This window comes from Hippocampus comes, unplaced genomic scaffold, assembly GCF_001891065.2.
Source record: "Hippocampus comes isolate QL1 unplaced genomic scaffold, H_comes_QL1_v1.1 scaffold98, whole genome shotgun sequence".
Lineage (NCBI taxonomy): Eukaryota > Metazoa > Chordata > Actinopteri > Syngnathiformes > Syngnathidae > Hippocampus > Hippocampus comes.
Genome location: NW_017804832.1, coordinates 72,705 through 92,541, shown reverse-complemented (window position 1 = coordinate 92,541; position 19,837 = coordinate 72,705). Strand labels below are relative to the sequence as shown.

Here is a 19,837-nt window from a genome sequence, read left to right as displayed (position 1 = left end):
TTTTTTTTTTTAATCAAGGGTTGTTTTTTTTTTGTAAAGAACAAAACTCTGACTGAACTGACAGTTTCGGCTGTCACTTCAGCCTTCGTCTGGGCTGTCATGACTTCCTTGTTACGTGTCTAAAAAAATAGATGACTGGGTCGGGAAACCTTCAAAATAAGACACCCCGACATGGTCAAGGCTGCGAGCTAGGCCCCTGCCACCGCCGTTGAAGGCCCCAATGATACACAGCCAATCAGTTCACGGGATAAATCCACTCGTGCTCTCATTGGTCGATGTGGCGCCGGTAACCAATCACGTGCCTTGACCTTGAATGAGTGCCCATGGCACGTACAGTACAGTATAGGCGTACAAAGCCTCAGTGTCATTCGGCATGCAACGAAACATCTCTCGCACATCAACATGAAACAATGCGAATGATTAATTTAGATTTTCCATTTAGATTTTTTGAGTAATTGTTTTTATGAATACAGTATTTTGGAAAAATCCGAAAAACATGAAGCGCTGAATCGCAAGGGATTACTGTATATCGGTCTACATCCAAAATCTCTGATATTAGCACACATATAAAGCAGTCCAGTCCCAACGCTCTTCTATCCAGTAGCGTCTGGATTTGGCATGTAGAATTGGTCGAAATGCCTCATGTTTGCTCATTCCTACTGTTGCTGACTATTGTTCTTTGTTTGAATGGTATCACTTGATCAAGTCTCTTTTCTAACATTTCATACCAAAAAAAAAAATAAAATAAATAAAAAAAAAAAAACCCAATAAATAAAAGCACGCATCATTCCTGCTGATATCGTGTCGGATCAATCTCGGTATGTTGTATCGCAAGTGAAAAAATGACAAATCTGGACACTCCCGTAGGTCACACACATACACACACTTTTGGTCTTCCCTGCCAGCTCCCATCGTTTATTGTCTTAACGGTCTCCTGCAAATCAATTGCCGTCACTTGCGTGTGTGAGTTGGGTATTTATATAGCGTGAAAATGAAAGACGACATATGACACCTCGGCTGGAGGCGTGACTCGGAGTCTATTTCGGACCATTTGGGATGTGCCCCTCGAGCACCCCTTACACATATACACACACACACACACCCGCACACCATCATACCCCATCTGACAACCCACATTATGTGTTTATGTGAAGGAGAGGGGAAGGATTAATCACTGGCACTGTTAATTGCCAAGTCAATTAGCATATGTTCCTGCTGCGAGCCTCTATCCCATGCTAATGAGACCTAATTAGGGCGATCGGAGACGCCCCGAAGACGCTGGCAAATCTACTTTTACTTTCCGCATGTTGACTCTCACCCTCCAGTTGATCCTCCCCTCCCCCTCGAGGCCTAAAATTTCATCTGCAACTTTGACTGTTTTACTGCATCATATATCACTCTTGAAGATGAAAAGGATCGCCGACATCAGTGCGGTGAGCGCAGACACAGATGGATGCATGATGGTGTTTAACGAGGAAGTGGAGCGACTACACTGTCCTGTATTTTGTTGCCTGCGAGCTGTCCAAAAGGGGACTAATGGCAGCCAAATAATAGCACTGCAACTACACTAACAACAGCGCTGTTGTTTCGGAAAAGTCCCTCCCAACAAGCATGTGTCCTGTCAGCAGGTCTGTGAGTAAGAAAGAGGATTTCGTGTCATTTGCTCAACACGCGTTATTCTTGCTCAAGATAGCAGAAGTGAAAAGTTCAGGAAAGCAGTGGAAGCTCAAAGGTCAAATGGAATTCCTCCCACTTGACTGCAATCGCGATATTTCCCATTGAAAAGCCAGTCGAAACTGTTTTTACGTGTGATGCACAGGTGTCAAACTCAAGGCCCGGGGGCCAAATCTGTCCTGCCACATCATTTTATGTGGCCCACAAAAGACAATCAAATATGTCAACTTCCATGATGCTTCCTGAAATCGATAACAAAATTTCAAATTCTCATATTTAATGAATAACAGCTATATTGTAAGCATTTTCTTATTACCAAACCCACCATTACAGTAACTTAAATAGCTGGGAAAAAAAAAAACAGTCATAACCAGAGATGGCAATTCCATCCCTGGGACAAAACGATGCGTCCGTCCGTCCGTCCCGGAGAGACACCCTTTTTTGGGACAGAGGACGAGAAGTTTTTTTTGTTTTTTTTAAATGAAGGACTAAGCAAGGATGGAAGCAGGTTTTCGTCCGTCCCTGTAAATCGTCCCTAACAGGATTAAGTACGTGGTGTTGGGAGGCAAAATACCACAGCCAGAGTGTGTCATGATCCTATCATATTGGCTTTGTTTTTGTTTTGTTTTTTTTACAGTGGGCGTTCCCTCATGATTCGTTCCCTAGCTGCCTTTAAAAGCCATTCCACGCCAACAACCAGCTGTCAGATTATTAAACCTTGCTCACAACTCCAAGCGCTTCAATTTTCTAGATGTTCTTGACATTTTTTTTTTTAGCTTTTCACCACGTTAGTTCATAGTGTTTTGTCTGGAAGTACTTTCTTGTTGTGTATTTTCGGTTTGTATTCTCGTGAATTGGATTCTCTTGTCCTTTGAGTTGACAAGAAATGTACGTTTTTCTCATTCCTTGCCCTTTGCAAGTGCTTCCTGTTTCTCGCCTTCTCCTGGTTCTTTGTTTTCAGCGTCCTTCGGTGTACTTCGTCGTTCTTGTTTGTTAGTAAATAAATATATTTTTGTCAAAACTTCTTATTTGTGTTTACGATTGTGGTATCCCAATCCTGTCTGGAATTTTTTCAGAAACCAAACAGAATGTAGCCAAACACTGTATAGGCTATTTTAATATTATTTAATTTTATCATAGTTGTTATTTTCATATTGTGAAATACTAATGTCGAGTTGCTTATCAATAACACATTAAAAATATAATGCTTGTCCTTTGAGTTGACAAGAAATGTACGTTTTTCCTCATTCCTTGCCGTTTGCAAGTGCTTCCTGTTTCTCGCCTTTTCCTGGTTCTTTGTTATCAGCGTCCTTCGTTGTACTTCATTGGTCTTGCTTGTTAGTAAGTAAATATATTTTTGTCAAAACTTCTTATTTGTGTTTACGATTGTGGTATCCCAATCCTGTCTGGAATTTTTTCAGAAACCAAACAGAATGTAGCCAAACACTGTATAGGCTATTTAATATTATTTAATTTTATCATGGTAGTTATTTTCATGTTGTGAAATACTAATGTTGAGTTGCTTATCAATAACACATTAAAAATATAATTATGTCATTTTTGTTTGATTGATGGCCAGTCTTACTGCAAGAGCCAATCAGTAAAAGAGTAAAAAGACTCACTTGACTTGATGATGCAGGTGAAATGTGTCCTTTTCCAGAAAGTGCGTTGCGGAAGACAAGACGATTTCATGCAGCAGGTTTTTCAGTGAACTGTTAACACAAATGTAAAATGGCCATCGGCACGTGAACTGTTAACTCAAATGTAAAATGGCGATAGGCACAATAACATTCAAATAAAGTAAAACTACTCACCATTTGATGACAGGTGACGGGTGCGTCGCTTTTTCGGGAAGTTGGTCGAACAAGTTAGCCAATGTATTATTAGCAATATACATTTTAATGACGCCTAAGGATAATAAAATCATTTTACCTTTTTTTAAATGTAAAAACGAGCAAACAACTTACATAAAATTAGCGCTTAACAGAAGCACGTGAACTGTTAACTCAAATGTAAAATGGCGATAGGCACAATAACATTCAAATAAAGTAAAACGACTCACCATTTGATGACAGGTGACGGGTGTGTCGCTTTTTCGGGAAGGTGGTCGAACAAGTTAGCTAATGTATTATTAGCAATATACATTTTAATGACACCTAAGGATAATAAAATCATTTTACCTTTTTTTAAATGTAAAAACGAGCAAACAACTTACATAAAATTAGCGCTTAACAGAATACCAGCACCAGGCCACCTAGGGCAGTGTAACTAAATCCTCACTAAACCAGTTAGCTATTTTTCACAGAGAACACAATGATGCTATTCGTTAGCTACTCTGTCTATGCCAGTGGTGTATACTGTCAGGCACAGCAATTAAATGCTCTGCCATGAGGTAGCACATTTTGTCACGTCTTTATTTGGTGGCGTGTTGTTCTGTCAAATGTTTGCCTTGACTCAAAGTTTGCAAAACGCCGATGTAGGGAATATTTACTCACTACACATTCAAACAGCACCAGAAAATGGTGAATTTACCATACAGGGCATTGCATGGTGGATAGAGAGTGATTTCCATCACAGGCTATGTGCGTCAGCCATGCCGCAGCAGCCCCACAACTGGCAGGAGCTGGATCCTTCCTCCCGTTACATAAGATGCACAGAATGGAGGCGAGGAAGAGCAAGGAGGGGGGAAACTAAAATGGAAGGGAGGAGAGGGCATGTCATTGGTACAGAGATGCAGAGGAAGACATGTTGTTGGAAGAAAAAATAAATCACAGGCTTTCACGTGGAGGAGGGAAATGAAACAGGATGAAACACCATCTTCCTCTTTGTTCAATTACTACTGAATACGATAAATTTTGTGACTTTCCAAGACAGAAATCATCCACCCACGAATTTTCTATAGTCCTTGTGATCAATATTGAGGTACCGATCATCATTGAACCTAGAACGTCTCAACTCTTGAGGCAGAAGCATCAAACCACATTACATCAAATGGAAAGCGCTTTAGCTTAGTGCTAACAAATGTGAAACCCAATTGACAGGCTAAAGAAAATTAGCATTAAAGTTGCGGTAGTTGTCAGCTTTCAAAGAAATGCTACTCGGGACACACACAGAGTGGCAACGCATACAACGAGCGATAGAAAAAAAAAGGAAACGAAAATAAGCTTCTTCTTCTGCTTGCTGTTATTTACACTGCACATCTTCCAGTAGTTCTCAGTGCTGCCCGGCATGTTGTGGCACAACGTGGTACTACGCTGGAGGCGCACAACTCCAAATTTGCCTCTACACCGATTAAAAAGACAAACAAACCCCCCACCCCGAATAAATAAACCGTTAAAAAAACTACTTACAAATAGGGTGTGAACAACAAACGGTGACATTGTGTCCATTGTATTGTTAAGTTGTATTTCTATATTGTGACTCACGTTCAACAAAAAATTTAATTAAAAAAAAAAAAAAAAAAAAGATTCGTGGGATGTCCGGCATCTTGTGCTTGCGTGTAAAGGTCTGCTTTGTGATTTTCGCAAGTGACTGCTCACATGTGATTGCGTGCGTGTTGCCACTGGCTCTTGTGTGTGTGTGTGTGTGTGTGTGTGTGTGTGTGTGTGTGTGTGTGTGTGTGTGTGTGTGTGTGTGTGAGTGTGTCCTGCAGCCAGAGCAACCATCTGTGTGAGGAGTGACAGTGTGACACGGGGGCCGTGATGGCACTGGGGGGGGCAAGGTCTTCCTGCCTCATGTTGTGAGGGTCCTCACTGTATTCTTTCTTACTCGCTCATTAAGAGGTGACAAAGACGAAGAGCGGGGCCGAATTCAAAAGGAAAACATGAGACAGAGGAGGAGCTGTCCACTCCGCTTAATACGGACGAGCGAGCGCTCTCTCGTCTCCGTCAAGATGGGGGAGGTAACCATGGTTACCGGCGGGGCTGGCCGGGATAACAGCGCTTTTCGGAGGAGCTCAAGTGCGTCTTGAATGTGAAGGTGGGGTGCAAATCACAGACCACTGTTTTGGTCTGTGTCTGTGTGTTTTGGTGACTCATCTCTGGTTCAGCCTGAGGTGTGAGTGCGGGCGTGGGTATGTTGGGGGGCGTTGGGGTTTGAGCGGGTGCGAAGGCTCCATGAGGGAAACGGGGGGGGGGGGCAAGAATTTCAGCGGGTGTGGGGGGGGGGGGGGCAAGAATTTCAGCGGGTGTGCAGCCCTGCGGGACACATGAAAGAGCCGGATACACATGAATATGCACCATGCGTGCATATTAGAAGACTCCGGAGGTGGCAAAGACATGAATAGTGATCACTTACTTTCGGTGGTAAACAAGCGCGACTTAAAAATCACAATTGTGCGCTGGTTTGCATGTGTCGTGTCACCAGTCACATCATCAGGTACACATGCACAATGTGGTGACATACAAAATTGGACCTTTGCGAAGAAAATGATGCCAAGATTGAGTTGACACTATCAAAGTAGTGTGACACTCCTTTAAAACATGCATGGAGTGGTTTCAGCACCGCGCGCCCAAAAAAATAAAATCAAATTTTTAAAAAGCATATAACACTTAGGAGTGGTTAATCATTCATTCCTGTATTCTCCAATAGACTAAATTATATCTGTTGAAGGTGATTTGAGGCAAACGGCTTCACGGTATTTATTATGCCATCAAAAAGAACGTTTCTAATCCTGGTGTTCAGTTTTCATGCAGTTCGATGTCCAGTGATTTCGATCTGCAAATAAAGGCTGGAAGCCTCTTGCCTGCCTATTTAGCGATTGCAAGATTCAAGACTGTAGTTCTTGGTTCTGGCACTCTGGTTTGTTTTTATCTTACGATTCAGGATTCATGTATGGGCATTGGCTCCCAAATCTCTTCTTTCCAAAGTCTCCAGAGACAACTAGTTTCTCCCTTGAAGAATTCAGCTCAATTTTATGACATCATCTTGAAAGAGTATGATGTAATTGAAAAGCTGTGTCATATGGACTACGTGTCATTTATAACTGCAAGGCCATTTTGGAAATGGCTGATACATTTCATAATCTTCAATTCCAAAACAAGATGAATGTGCTGTTTCCGATGAGAAATACAACAAAATCATAATTTGGGGATAAAGGCTGTGACTGTCAAAGTAACCTTGTTGAATTTTGTCGGTGACATCAGCATGCCGGCATGGCTAAAACGGAGTTCAGCTTTGCAATCGGCTTCTATGTTTTTGTGGTTGCGAATGTGGTGAATTGGCCTTTTAAAGGTTCATAAAAGTTCCAATTGAGCTCTTTCCGGTCAAAAACTGCGTCTGGAGTCTTTCACAAGTCGCTCCTGTGCTTGGCTTCCTCCTGCTTTTATTACGGCTTTTACGAGCACAATCTCTGTTTTGGAACATTTTCCCCTCCCTCACATACCTTTGCCTTGTCTTGATTGTTTTTCTCAAAGAAATGGCGTTCCCCTTGGTCCTGTTCCTGCTGCTGCTCACCCGCGGGGCTATGGGTCAAGACCCCGAGGACCCGGAGGCGCTCCCCACAGGCTGCGGTTGGGGCCTTGGGCGACCCTACACCCTCCTGTGCGACCTGGACGCCGTATGGGGCGTGGCGGTGGAGAGCGTGGCGGCCGGCGGTACCCTGGTGGCCATCCTGCTGGCTTTGATCCTGCTGTGCCGCCTGCGCCACATCGGCGAGCCCGAGAAGCGCAGCGGCGTGGGGCCAGTCCTGCTGCTGCTCCTGGGCGTGGCGGGTTTGTTCAGCCTGAGCTTCGCCTACCTGATCGAGCGGGACGAGTCGCTGTGCGTGCTGCGGCGGGCCCTGTGGGGCCTCCTCTTTGCCCTTTGCTTCTCTTGCTTGCTGGTGCAAGGGGTCCGCCTGCGCCGGGTGGGCCGCGAGCACCGCAGCCCCGGCGGCTGCGCCCTGACGGGCCTGGCGTTGGGTCTGAGCGCCGTGCAGGGCATCATCGCCGCCGAGTGGCTCCTCCTGACCGTGCTGAGGGAGGGCCAGGGCGCCTGTCAGTACCTGCCCATGGACTTCTCGCTAGCCTGCAGCTACGTGCTGGCGCTGCTGCTCGCCGCCTTGACTGCCGCCGCGCTGGCCCTGTGCGGCAAGACGCGGCAATGGCGCTGCAATGCCGTCTGGCTGCTGGTCACCTGCCTTCTCTCGCTGCTGCTGTGGGTGGCATGGGTGGGCTTCTATCTATACGGCAACGACTGGCTGAGGAAGTCGCCGGAGTGGGACGAGCCGGCGCTGGCCATGGCGCTGGTGGTCCAGGGTTGGCTGCTGCTCATCTTCCACGCCATTCCCGAGGCGCACATGTGTATGAAGCCCCCACCGCAGCCCACCGCGCCGGACTACTTCGACACGTCGCAGAACTCCACGCGGATGAGGGAGACCAGCTTCGACGAGGACATCCCGCTTTCTCACAGGCAGTTTGTGGAGAACCAAGGCTACGGATACAACGACGAGAACACCGCAGGTATGTTACAGTCACGACTTTTAGCGGCACCATTTTAAGTGAATAACTGACAGCGTAGAACCAAACGAGAGCGAAGTAACTCAATTTTTTAAAGGAGTGATTCCATGTTTTATGGCTCCAATCAAATTTGGGGGATTTATACATTGGTGATTTATGCGGCAAGGGTTTCTTCTTCTGGATATCGTACAGGAAATGTGTGGCAGATTCTGGCATTTTGCCAAATATTATTTTGGACTTGGCTCACCCTGTGCTGCTTCGCATTGTCTGTTTCGCTTTCACTATGATTCATATGATATCATGTTCACTTCCTTAGGTTGTATTGTGATCATTATCATCGAGGAAAACGGTTCAGTGCAAATAGCGGCCTAAATCCAAACATCCATTAAATCCATCAATAATTCTTTGATGAGGATAAATAACATCCATTTACTTCCTGAGTCTGCCATCAATCTCGGACTCACATTTGAAAGTTTTTGTGGGAGTTGAAGGCTGGTTTCATAGGTTCGGCTATCTTAGAAATGGGAGTTCCTCTGACCTTGCATTGAAGGATCAAGAAAAGAGTCTAATTAATGGACTGTGCCCTGTATTTCAAAATTGGAACCAGACCATTTGGAGCATTAGTCATCTGAGAAATATGTATTTCTTTCTTTGTTTCTTCCAATTGTATTTATATATAGTATATAGTATATATTATATAGTATATAGTAATTAGGGCCCCACTTTTATTATTTGACTGCTTTTATTTTATTTATTTTTTGAGGCCAATACAGATTCCGGTATTTGGTGGAAAAAAAATCCCAATAACCAATTAATGGAGCGATTAATACATAAAATGTATACTAATATAAAGAATATATAAATAGATATTATAAAATAACATATTTTTTGATCTATTGAGGATTACAACAACCAAGCAAGACAAGCAAAATCAATCAGAGTACCTTGCTAAACAACTGAGAAAAATGGTCTAAAATCCCCAAAATTTAGCAAATTTAATAACGGTTTAATTATCTTTGTCTTATGTCGTAATAACATAACATAACATAACATAAACAACTGAGAAAAATGGTCTAAAATCCCCAAAATCTAGCAAATTTAAGAACGGTTTAATTATCTTTGTCTTATGTCGTAATATGAAAATATAGATTTTTGCCAATTTGAAAAGAACAAATAACTTAAATCTTCCGGCTATATCATAATCATAATTGATAGTAGTTACATCTTATGAAACCAGTTTATTTCTTTGTTTTTATAATATATAGTGCCACTGTTCTTAAAACCATGTTTAAAAAAAACTTTGGAGGGAGTGGGACTGGAACAGATTATCGGTACCTCAATAGATTTCAGGGGAGTAAATTGATTTGATATCCCACTAGTACATTAAGTTACATGCTTGATTAGGGAATTAATTCAATGTGAATGGGCGGGGGGGGTTTGCACTGTATAATTACAGGACGCACTCAGCTCAAGATGTGTGATGACTCAGTCACAATCAGCGAATGACAAATGTTTCCTTCTAGGCCTGAGAAGCGGCGCCGGCAGCGCCGGCAGCGGCGGCGGTCAACACACCAACAACACGGGCGCCAGGCCGAGCGCCCCTTTCCGCAGCAACGTCTACCAACCCACCGAGATGACCATGATCCTGAACGGGGGAGCGGTGAGTACATCCTCCCAGTCGCAGGTACACACGCCAGCCGGCCGCCTGCCCGCCCGCCAACCGGACTGCATGCGCCATCACATGTGCGCCTCCGGATCATTCTGACAAAGCGAGGCTTTCAGCTGCAAGTGTCTGCATGTTCCAGCCAAGCCAATGGAAAGCTCTTTCAGCAGATTTTCAATGTCCTTGGGATCGAAGGCGTTTCAGCATTTATTCGCGATCCATCTTACGGTCCTTATAACCTACAGTACAACTTTGTGCAACCCCTTGTCTTAATGCCGTATTCTGATCAAAACTGCACTTGTGGAATAAGAATTAAGAAGAAAAATCCAGCCGTTTTTATCCATCTAACGCAGGGGTGTCAAACTCATTTCACATGGTGGGCCACATACGGCCTCGGTAGATGTCAAGTGGGCCGGACCATTAAAATGATACCATACTTTGCTATAAATAACCAAAACAATGTCTTTCCTTTGTTTTGGTATAAAGAAGCACAAGAACATTAGGAAAATGTTGAAATTTAATGAACATATCTTTTACAAAATATTTCATGAAGCACCTTACATTTCCTTCGACAAATGTGCAATTTACTTTTATCATTCACATATATGCATTGCAAATGATCCCACTGATTGTACAAACATTAACAAGTAATTGGTATTGAAAAATATAGTAATGCACTTTAAGATTAAACGAGATTCATAAAGAAAGGAAGTTTTAAACCATTTACACGTGCATATAAAATCTAAATGTAATCTTACAAACTAAGGAGAGTGCTATTAAATGTATAAATGTGAGAGTGCTATTGATAGCGTCTGCTGTCATGGGTCTGTCACAGTGACGGACTGAGGCTGCTGTTGTCTTCTTCTCTGATCAAAACAGTGTCCCCTTGCGGATACTCAATGAATTGCACCTTATTAAAAAATATTAATTCTGTCTTTAATGCATTTTTTTCACTTTTAAATTATCCTGTGGGCCTAATTGAACCTCCTTGCCGGCCGGTTCCGGCCCGCGGGCCGTATGTTTGACACATGCTTTACATAATCATCTCGCGGGCCGGATTAAACTCCTTTGCGGGCCGGATCCGGCCCGCGGGCCGTATGTTTGACACCCCTGATCTAACGGGTCGGCCATTTTGCCTCTTGCCGTCGACTGAAAATGACATCACAGTGCTCATGTCTCAGTTCGTCAATGTCACATTACCAAACCCAGAAAACAGCTGAGTTGTGACGGTCGCAACCTGAGCCCGTAGGCGCTGTGATGTCATTTTTGGTCGACAGCAAGAGTCAGTACAAAGCAAAATGGCCACCCCTGAGATGAATCCAAATCTTCCTGCTTAATTCATACTGCACAAACGCAATTTTAGTCACAGCACAATGTTTCGAACAGATTACTGGAAAGGAAATATTTAACTTGACTTCCCCTTTAAGACTGTCCGATGGCGGCAAAGCACTACATGCGGCACCGCAACAGACTTCAACAGAGGCCCTTGGCATCAAAAAGCCAAAGGATGCTGCCAAAGCAACACTCCTTTTACTATTAGGAAGCACGTTTTTCAAATGGGCAAATTTGACAATGCTGAACTGCGACTACTCACTGAATTTGTACAGTCTTGAGACAACTCCGTGTACTAGTAGAACAATGAGGGCACATGTGTGGAATGACGCTCTTACTAGTAACAGTTCTACTGCTAGTGCAGGGGTGTCAAAGTCATTTTTGTCACGGGCCACATTGTAGTTATGGTTTCCCTTGGAGGGCCGTTATGAATTTTGGGAAACCATATTCCATTTTTAATCCCCTCCACATGTTACATACAGAACGCACCACAAATTAATGAATAACTAGTTTTAAAAACAGAAGTCAAGAATAATGACTGTTAATGTGGATTACATATGACAATTTGAAATATTGGTTCATGGAACTTGACATGCTTGATTTGCTTTCGCGGGCCACATAAAATAATGTGGCGGGCCAGATTTGGCCCCCGGGCCTTGACTTTGACACCTGTGTGCTAGTGCCATATTTGGCCTACTAGTACAAAGCTTGATATCAATGATATCAATTAGCTTCGGTATCCTTGATATCCTGCCTAAAGCTCATACACACTACAACGATGCTTTTTTTCATCACGAATGGTACAATTTTTTTGCAGACGATGAAGACATTAGTGAGGCAAAACTGTTCACTAGTAGATATCCATGCACTACTAGTTCCTGACTAGTAGAACTTTATAATGCCACAGTTTTACCACACTATTAACATGTAGTTGCGCTACTAGTGAGCAAGCACGCTGACCTTACATAGACTATCAAGAGTATCAAATATGCTCCGATGGGTTTAGGAAAAGCCGTTTCAGCATCTATTTGATATTCTTGATTGACAACTACTGGCTGTCCACTGTTGTAACCGCTGTCCCTGAAAGGGTTAATGGCATGCCGATGTCCTATTTACTGTGCCAAAGGTGTCTTAGTGCGCAGTAATGGCATACAGGAGTGCAAAAAACATCACTAGTGGGACACATTTGTTCTATTCGTGTGTCACCACTGAATTGTGTGCATACCAGTACATTGACCTGAAGCTAGGTATCAAGGATTTAGAATCACCGCTCAAATGGCTTTCCATGGAGGCGTCCGTTTTGTTAGCATATGCACGAATGAGCTTGGACACAAACGGTAACGCCGTTGACATTGATTTGTGTGCGCAACGCTATCTGTCCTGACGCCCATTCGACACAACGAATGGCTGCTCTGACTTTGCATTTTAGCTGCTACCCAACAACAGAGGCGCGGCGCAGATGCGAGGGCAACACCGGCTAAAATATTGCAGCTTGTCACTATTTTTAGTGCTGTATTGTCGATCGTCTTTGACTGCCGAAAGGCTCCAAACAAATCCGCCTCACACGTTTACATATTCAAGCTAAAACATGCACTTAGGAGCTTTTTTTTCTTTTTTTCACGACTCACAGTGAATGTAAACAACATACCGCATCATGCTTGGGACTGTTTTTTTTTTTTTTCAGATGGAATTTGAACCTTAGTCAAAGTGGAAGGAATAAACAGCTCCAATACCTGGCATGCAGTCTTATCACAAAACCTTCAGGCAACTACTAGAACAGCTGAACTTGATTCGGGACGTGCGTTGCCTCCCCTTTACCATGAGGATGAATGTGATTGGTTCATGTTGACAATAAACACATTATACCGCTTGACAGACTTAACCTAAATCCCTTTTGTGCCACACCCTGCAGGTGCCCTCGGCCCCTCCCACCTACACGGGGAGGCAGCTGTGGTGAGTGGAGGGAGATCGCACGAACGACGAGGGGGCGGTGCGGAGTTTCGAAGGGGAGGCGAGCGTACTTCAAAAAAAAAAAAAAGACAAGGATGCCACTTTCACTCTGTACAGACTCTGTGCCAATCAAATACTGTGTGTAAAAAGGAGGCCATGGAGGACAGAGCTAAATGTCTTCAAGCACACAAATGTGGAAAGAAGGCCATTGTGACCAGTAGACAGTGAAAGAAAAGCGGCAAAAAAGGAAAGCAACACGGCTTTTTCTTTGGCTTGACTGCAGCACTGTAAAGCACCCTTAAAACTGTGAATATCCTTCATTTAGCTCTGTCCTCCATCAGTTCTCACCGTGTCAACAACAACAACAAGCACCCCTCTCCCCCATGCATTTTTTTTTTTTTTGCATGGACACGAAAAGTGACCATACAAAAAAAAAAATACATCACCTATCCAGAAACGCTGGAAGCGAGCATCCCGACCGGCGCCTTGGTGAATCTAGGCCAAACGCAGGGGAATTTTATCACTACGGGAGAAAATGGAGCGCATTCGTTTCTGCGACGGCACTATATTTAGAGCAACGTGTGTGCAGATTTGCAGTGCGAGGGAGCAAAATGAGGAGGGAGGATGCAACTGTGGAATCGTCCTTCCTTCCGTCAGAGAAAATGAGTGGGAGCGGCTCTCTTCCTCTTCCTCTTTCTCCTGCCGTCTGGAGGACGACTCTCGAGTCTGTCTCCATTTCAATGCTGCTTCTCCTTCATCCTGTCACCGACTTGTACTGGAGGAGCTGTGTACATACTCAAGTAGTGATGTGTACTGTATATACATTACATATACATACAAAAAAAAAAGCCAGATTGCTTGTTTACTTTTTAATTATGAATTAACCCTGGTCTAATTAGACCAGTGTTTCCCAACCTTTAATGGGCCAAGACATAAATCTTACAAAAAATTCTGTCCCCTGAAATAATGATAAGCTTGTCTCAAATGTCTTATTGACTTCAGTTGGTGTCAAATCTGAGCCTGTTTCGTCGAAGTTTGTGGGATCCCAAAATTGAGTTAATGAAATAACCGAACTGTTTTAAGAGAGTACATTTCACGTGCATATGTTTTGGACCATATGCAGAAGTTTTTTAAAAAAGTATTTGATTGCTACTTAGCGTATCTGCTGTATTGCGTGGATGTTTTGGTATTTAACTCCCACGATAAATGAAGGATTACTGTATTTTATTCTGTTGTCTGAATGGCCACAACCCAACACGTAGGTTAATTGCACCTTCTGCCATCTAGCGGAAGAGCATTTAATTGTCCTGCCTGTTACTATACATTGCTGGCAGAGATAGATGAACAAAGGTGCAATATTCATACTAAATCATTTTCACACTCATGTGCTAAATGGTTGGGATTCACTGGTTTAAATGCATAATTTAACATTGTCAATTGCTAATTTCATTTGAATTCCTTTTAAAATGGTTGCTTTGTATTCATGCATTTGCGTGCTCATACATTCTTTCTTGAAACTTTTGTATACTTTTTTTTTAGGCCAAAATATTTGAAGTCCAGTCAGTGGTCTTTTTCTTCTCTGTGCATCAGTGTGGGAAAAAAAACAGCTATAAATAATTTGCAGCACTTCATGCAGGAAGAGAGACGAGACTGAAATACTGTTCACAGTTGAAACAAAAATCAAAGCGGCGGAACGGGCGCAGTGGAGCCCTCACAGCAACACATGACTAAGAAAAGGCCGCCGCAGATTTTTTTTTTTTTTTTTTTATGTCTGTTTCTAAAACAGGAGCGATGACACGGCAGGCCCAAACACTGTTTGTCCTGCTACATCGCCAGGGTTACATGAACAGGCCCGACATGGGTTACAGGAACATGGGTTAATGGGGTCTACAGGAACAGGATTTATCACAAGCTACAGGAACACAGGTTATTATAAGGCACAGGTTAACAGAGGTTAAATGGGCAACGGTAACATGGGTAAGCATTTGCTACAGGAGCAAGGGTTAACATGGTCTGGAACAATAGTTAACCATCACAAAGAACATGGGTGCAAAACATGGGCAACTGCAACAGGGGTTCACAGACAGGAACAGGATTGAACATGGCTCCAGGGGCAAGTTAATATAAATGGCTACAGAAACGGGTGAATAGAGCAGGCTGCAGGAATAGGCACTAAAATGGCATATACAATTAGAGAGTTAACAAAATGGGCTACCAGAAACCTGGAGTTAACATCTGCAACAGGAACAAGGGTGGTTACAAGAGCAGGGGTTAATATAGTCAGGAATAATGCTTAGCATGAGCTACAGGAACAAGGTTGATGTCACAGGCTGTCGAAACAAGATTCATCTCATTAACTGCAGGAACAAGTGAGCATGAGCAAGGGATGAGACACACAAACAAGGTTTCTTTCATGGGCTTCAGGAACAGCAGTTAAGACCGCCGACAGGAACAAGGATAAAGATCACATGGTCAGGAACCGTGGCAAATGGGACCATGGGCAACAGGAACAATGAGTGACAACATGGAATACAGGATACAGGGTCAACATGAGCTACAGGCATGAGGCTACAGGGACAAGGTTGACGATCAGCTCGAGCTAGAGGAACAGGGGTTAACATGGTCAGGAACCATGGTTAACTCATTCACTGCCAGTCATTTTAGAGCATTTTGACAGATCATTCAAGTTAGTTTCCATCCCCAAAAAACAGTTTCTGACCCAAAAGTGGTGAAACACTTGATGCGTCTGCGTGTGAAAACGAACATGTCAAGCAGTAAACTTGGTGACAGTATTTTTTTTTGTGGTTGTGACACCTCAAACTATAAAACTGATAAAGGGTCACTCCACGTCTGTTGCTAACCAAAACAGCAGCACATACCTTTCTGTGATGGCTCAATTTCAATGGTTGTTCGTTGTTTTACATGACGTTGATCATTTACTCGATGAGCATGTCATCTGTTCTCATTCTCTCCAAAGACATTCTACTAACTACTGCAACATATACTCTGTTCGCACGACATTTCCTTCTCTGTTCAAAATTAAGGTGCCTAAACCTGTTTGGCTTCCAACGTGTTGGCATTTCTTCCCCCTTGTAATTGGTATGACAAGTTGATATTCATCCCCTAATCTTTATCTTCAACTCAGAAACTGTGCTGCTCTCAACTCCAGAGGCATGCAATGCTTTAGTCACTACAGTGGTTTACAAATCTAAATTTCCAAAGGCAGCGCGAGCGAAACCCTCTTCTGTATCTACCTGTTGAAAAACATCTGGCGACGTATGATGAATACATTCGTTGGTGGCAGGAGACGGTAGGGCTGCACAACACTAGAAAAACATGCGATACGAGTGCTGAAAATTGCGATATCACTATTACTGCAATATTATTATTATTATTATTATATTTCTAAAAAAGTGACATTTTTATTCTCTACATTGTAAAAACTAAAAACAGTCATTTAAATTGGAAAAAACTTTCCAATAAAAAATGTAAAAAGAAAGTTGGTTTCACTTATATCGTTAAGTCGGGTATTAATAAAAGGGACAACCGTTCTGTCAACTCGTTTCTTGGCTGTGAAATGCAAGGCAAGCCAATTTTGACAGCAGCCAAACTTTAAAAAAATGTACCTGTCCAAATTTAAAAGTTCATCGCCATGAAATTTTGAGACCAACCAAAAAGAATGACGATATATTGCGATATATTGTGCAGCCCTGGTAGACGCTCACATGTCCACCGCAGTGAATGAGTTAACGGCAGCAACGGGAACAAGTGTTACGGGAACAGGGTTTATCATGGCATACAGGAAGTCAAGAGTTAACATACAGGCACAAGGCTAAAAAAAAAAAAAAAAAAAAAAAGCACAGACGATACGTGAACATGCGCACGAGTCAACGCCGATGACGTGAACGAGTCTTGACTCGAAGTGTCAAAGCGTCATCGGGAGACATTTTCAACACTTGATGTTTTCACTCAGTGTGACGTATTGAAAAAAAAAAACAATAACATGACTTTGTAGATTTTGCACTGTTGACTACCTACAGTATGTGTGCATGCTCAGCGCCATTTCTACATGTGTAAGACCTTTCAGACGTGCTTTTGAATACTAGCTATTTATGTGGAGGTCATGTGACAACCATCTTCTCGTTGTACGTTGGATGACACGTTCAAAGGAAGCAGATTCTTCAGCTTCGCATCAGAAGGCAAATGGGTCTTTCAAAAAAAAAAATCATCGCTTGACCCACTACAGACTTTGAAAGGGGGTTACAAAATGTTCCACCTGATATATCATGTCCGTGATATAAATGTGGTGAATTTGCACAACATTTCTATGTTAAGTGGAGGTGGTGGATGGGCGGTTTTGGGTGAGGGGGCAGGTCACCGTCACGTATGCTCCCCCAGGTTTTGACTCGTCCTTGCCTGTCCTGTCCTATTTTTGTGTGTTGCCTTCAGACTGCTCTGTCGGGGCAGCTGACGGGTGTGATATTTGGTTTTCACAGCTGTGACTGTGCAGTGATGCAGCATGCCTACGTAGAGCTTCATTCATCCGCCCCTCCCCTCACCCCCACTATTAGCAAATTATGATAATGAAAAAACACACATAACTCTTTCTGTAACTAATTCAGGAAAAAAAATGTTCAATAAAGTGTCATGTTTAGGTACATTTGATTGGATGTGATTTTTTTAAACAGTTTACACATGATGATGTTCTCAGTATTAAAACTAAAAAGGTTTAATTTAACCACACACTTGTACTGTTCAATGATAAAGATTGTGATTTTGTGTTGCTGAAACGCGACAGTACACGCAATAATTACATGTTGCCTTTCAGTTGAAATGATTAGAGGTCCATACAATTACAATATTAGGATTCGATCGTGAAACACTTGCCATGCAGGTGAACTATCATTTGATTCCAAGCCTGTACATCAGGGCTGTCAAACTCATTTTAGTCGCGGGCCAATTTGGAGTTACACCTTCCCTCGGAGGATCGTTATGACTGTGAAACCACAAAATTATCACTTGTTCACAACAAATTAATAGATTACTAGTTTTGAAATAAATCAAGTCAATTATCATAGTGTGTTCAATTATTGTTCAAGCGAGTATAAACAAGGTCACAAAATTATTGCAAAAACTCTACGTTCTGTATCACGCATGACAAGTTGATATTTCGGTACAGATTTTAGCAAGTTGACACACATGATTAACTTTTGTGGGCCACATAAAATGACCTGGCGGGCCGGATCTGGCCCCCGGGCCTTGAGTTTGACACCAGTGCTGTACATGCTATTTTTTTGTCAAATAGAGGCCGGATGTATCAGCTACAAGAGAAAAGGCAAAAAAAGTGGGGAAAATGTTTGTCTCTCTGTCCAGGAGGGATGGAAAAAAAACATTCTTGGAAACGAAAAGTTTCAATGCTATTGTGTCCCCACGGACATGAAATAGTGACGTGACAAGCGCATTCAAACTCTATTGCTAACCAAAATAGCAGCATGTCGTGTCTATCGGATGAATGGCATGATAGTGTGGCGCATGTTGTATTCAAGATTGTCCTTTACTATGTGGCGAAGATTTGATGGGACTGTGATATGTGCTGATAGCATGACTCGATAAACTTAATGGAGCCCAAGACTTTGACCGGCGCAACCAAGTGCTGCGATCCAGTTTCAGTCTGACCCGGTGCCTGACTGCGCACTCTCACATGTCCTCCAAATGAAATGGATCATTTCATCATGTGGCCCAACAAGTGCGGCAGCTGTCTCCCAGGCTCTTGAGCGACCGGCGAGGGAGATCCATCACCCTCTTGGTCCCGCTTGGCCAGTCGGAGGCCATCACGAGGCCACGCGACATTAAATTGCTATTTGGTGCTTCGTGGAGGGATGGGAAAAAGCCCCGGATGGTTCACGCCGTAGACAAAAATTGGGAGAAATGTTCAGATTTTGCTGGGTTTAAGAGCAGGAAAAAAAATATTCGGTAAAAACCTAGTGAGACCCAATAAAAAGTTATGTTCCCTGTAGTTAATGGACCTGATAACATGATAAGCTGTCCACTGTAGTAATAGCTGTCCCTGAAAGGGTTAACATAAAAACAGTTTTGTGAAAAACAGTAGTACTGTAAATCAATACATTAAAAAAAGCACTTAGGATCAAAATCAAAGAGTATTAATTAAATATAATGAACACGTTAGTATTTGAAAAAATAAGACAAATAAGACAAAAAATGTAATTTAAAAAAAATATTTGATACATTTATGTAATTAAACTGGTCAACACATTTTTACGTTTTTTTTTAATCAGAGATGGAATCAACTTTCAGATGAATTTTAGTGGAGAAATGAAAACATCTCAAAAACTTTTTTTGAAAGCAGCGTCAAAAATACGTGAAGGGACACAATGTCATTTCTGATTCAAATTTGTTGTTGACCAGTGTTATTTATCTTTATATACAGTCCCACAAAAATATTTGGGGGGTTTATAATTTGGAATATTCAAGTATTTTATATGTGCATTCAATTAATTATTATTTCATAAACAAACAATTTATCTTATCCAAGTGTGTCACTCAAAACTGAGCATTACTGGAATTGTAAGGGCAGATTTTTCAAAAATATGTATTTGGATCTTATAAGATAGTGTGCGAGTACATATAGAGAAATTTTTCATATTCCTTTTTTTTAATTTTTATTCTTACCCTTGTTATTGGACTATATCATAGAGCAAAATGTGTATACCATAACATTGATATTTTTCCATGCGTAGTGGTCAAGCAGCCACCATCAGTG

The 19,837-nt window shown here is 42.4% G+C and overlaps 1 protein-coding gene across 2 annotated transcripts in view; it reads left to right on the top strand.

Annotated features, from left to right (window-relative positions):
* The window catches only part of gprc5ba (G protein-coupled receptor, class C, group 5, member Ba), a 26,992-nt gene extending 13,848 nt beyond the window's left edge, over positions 1-13,144 (top strand). Inside the window, exons 2-4 of one of the 2 annotated variants that reach the window (XM_019868587.1) lie at positions 7,088-8,114; positions 9,635-9,795; positions 13,019-13,144. In XM_019868587.1, coding sequence (XP_019724146.1) covers positions 7,091-8,114; positions 9,635-9,795; positions 13,019-13,063 — 1,230 coding nt within the window. In that variant the 5' untranslated portion in view covers positions 7,088-7,090 and the 3' untranslated portion in view covers positions 13,064-13,144. Of the gene's footprint in view, positions 1-7,087; positions 8,115-9,634; positions 9,796-13,018 lie in introns of those variants that run through there. The other variant, XM_019868596.1, reaches the window with a different exon arrangement.
* Positions 13,145-19,837: the final 6,693 nt, after the last annotated feature.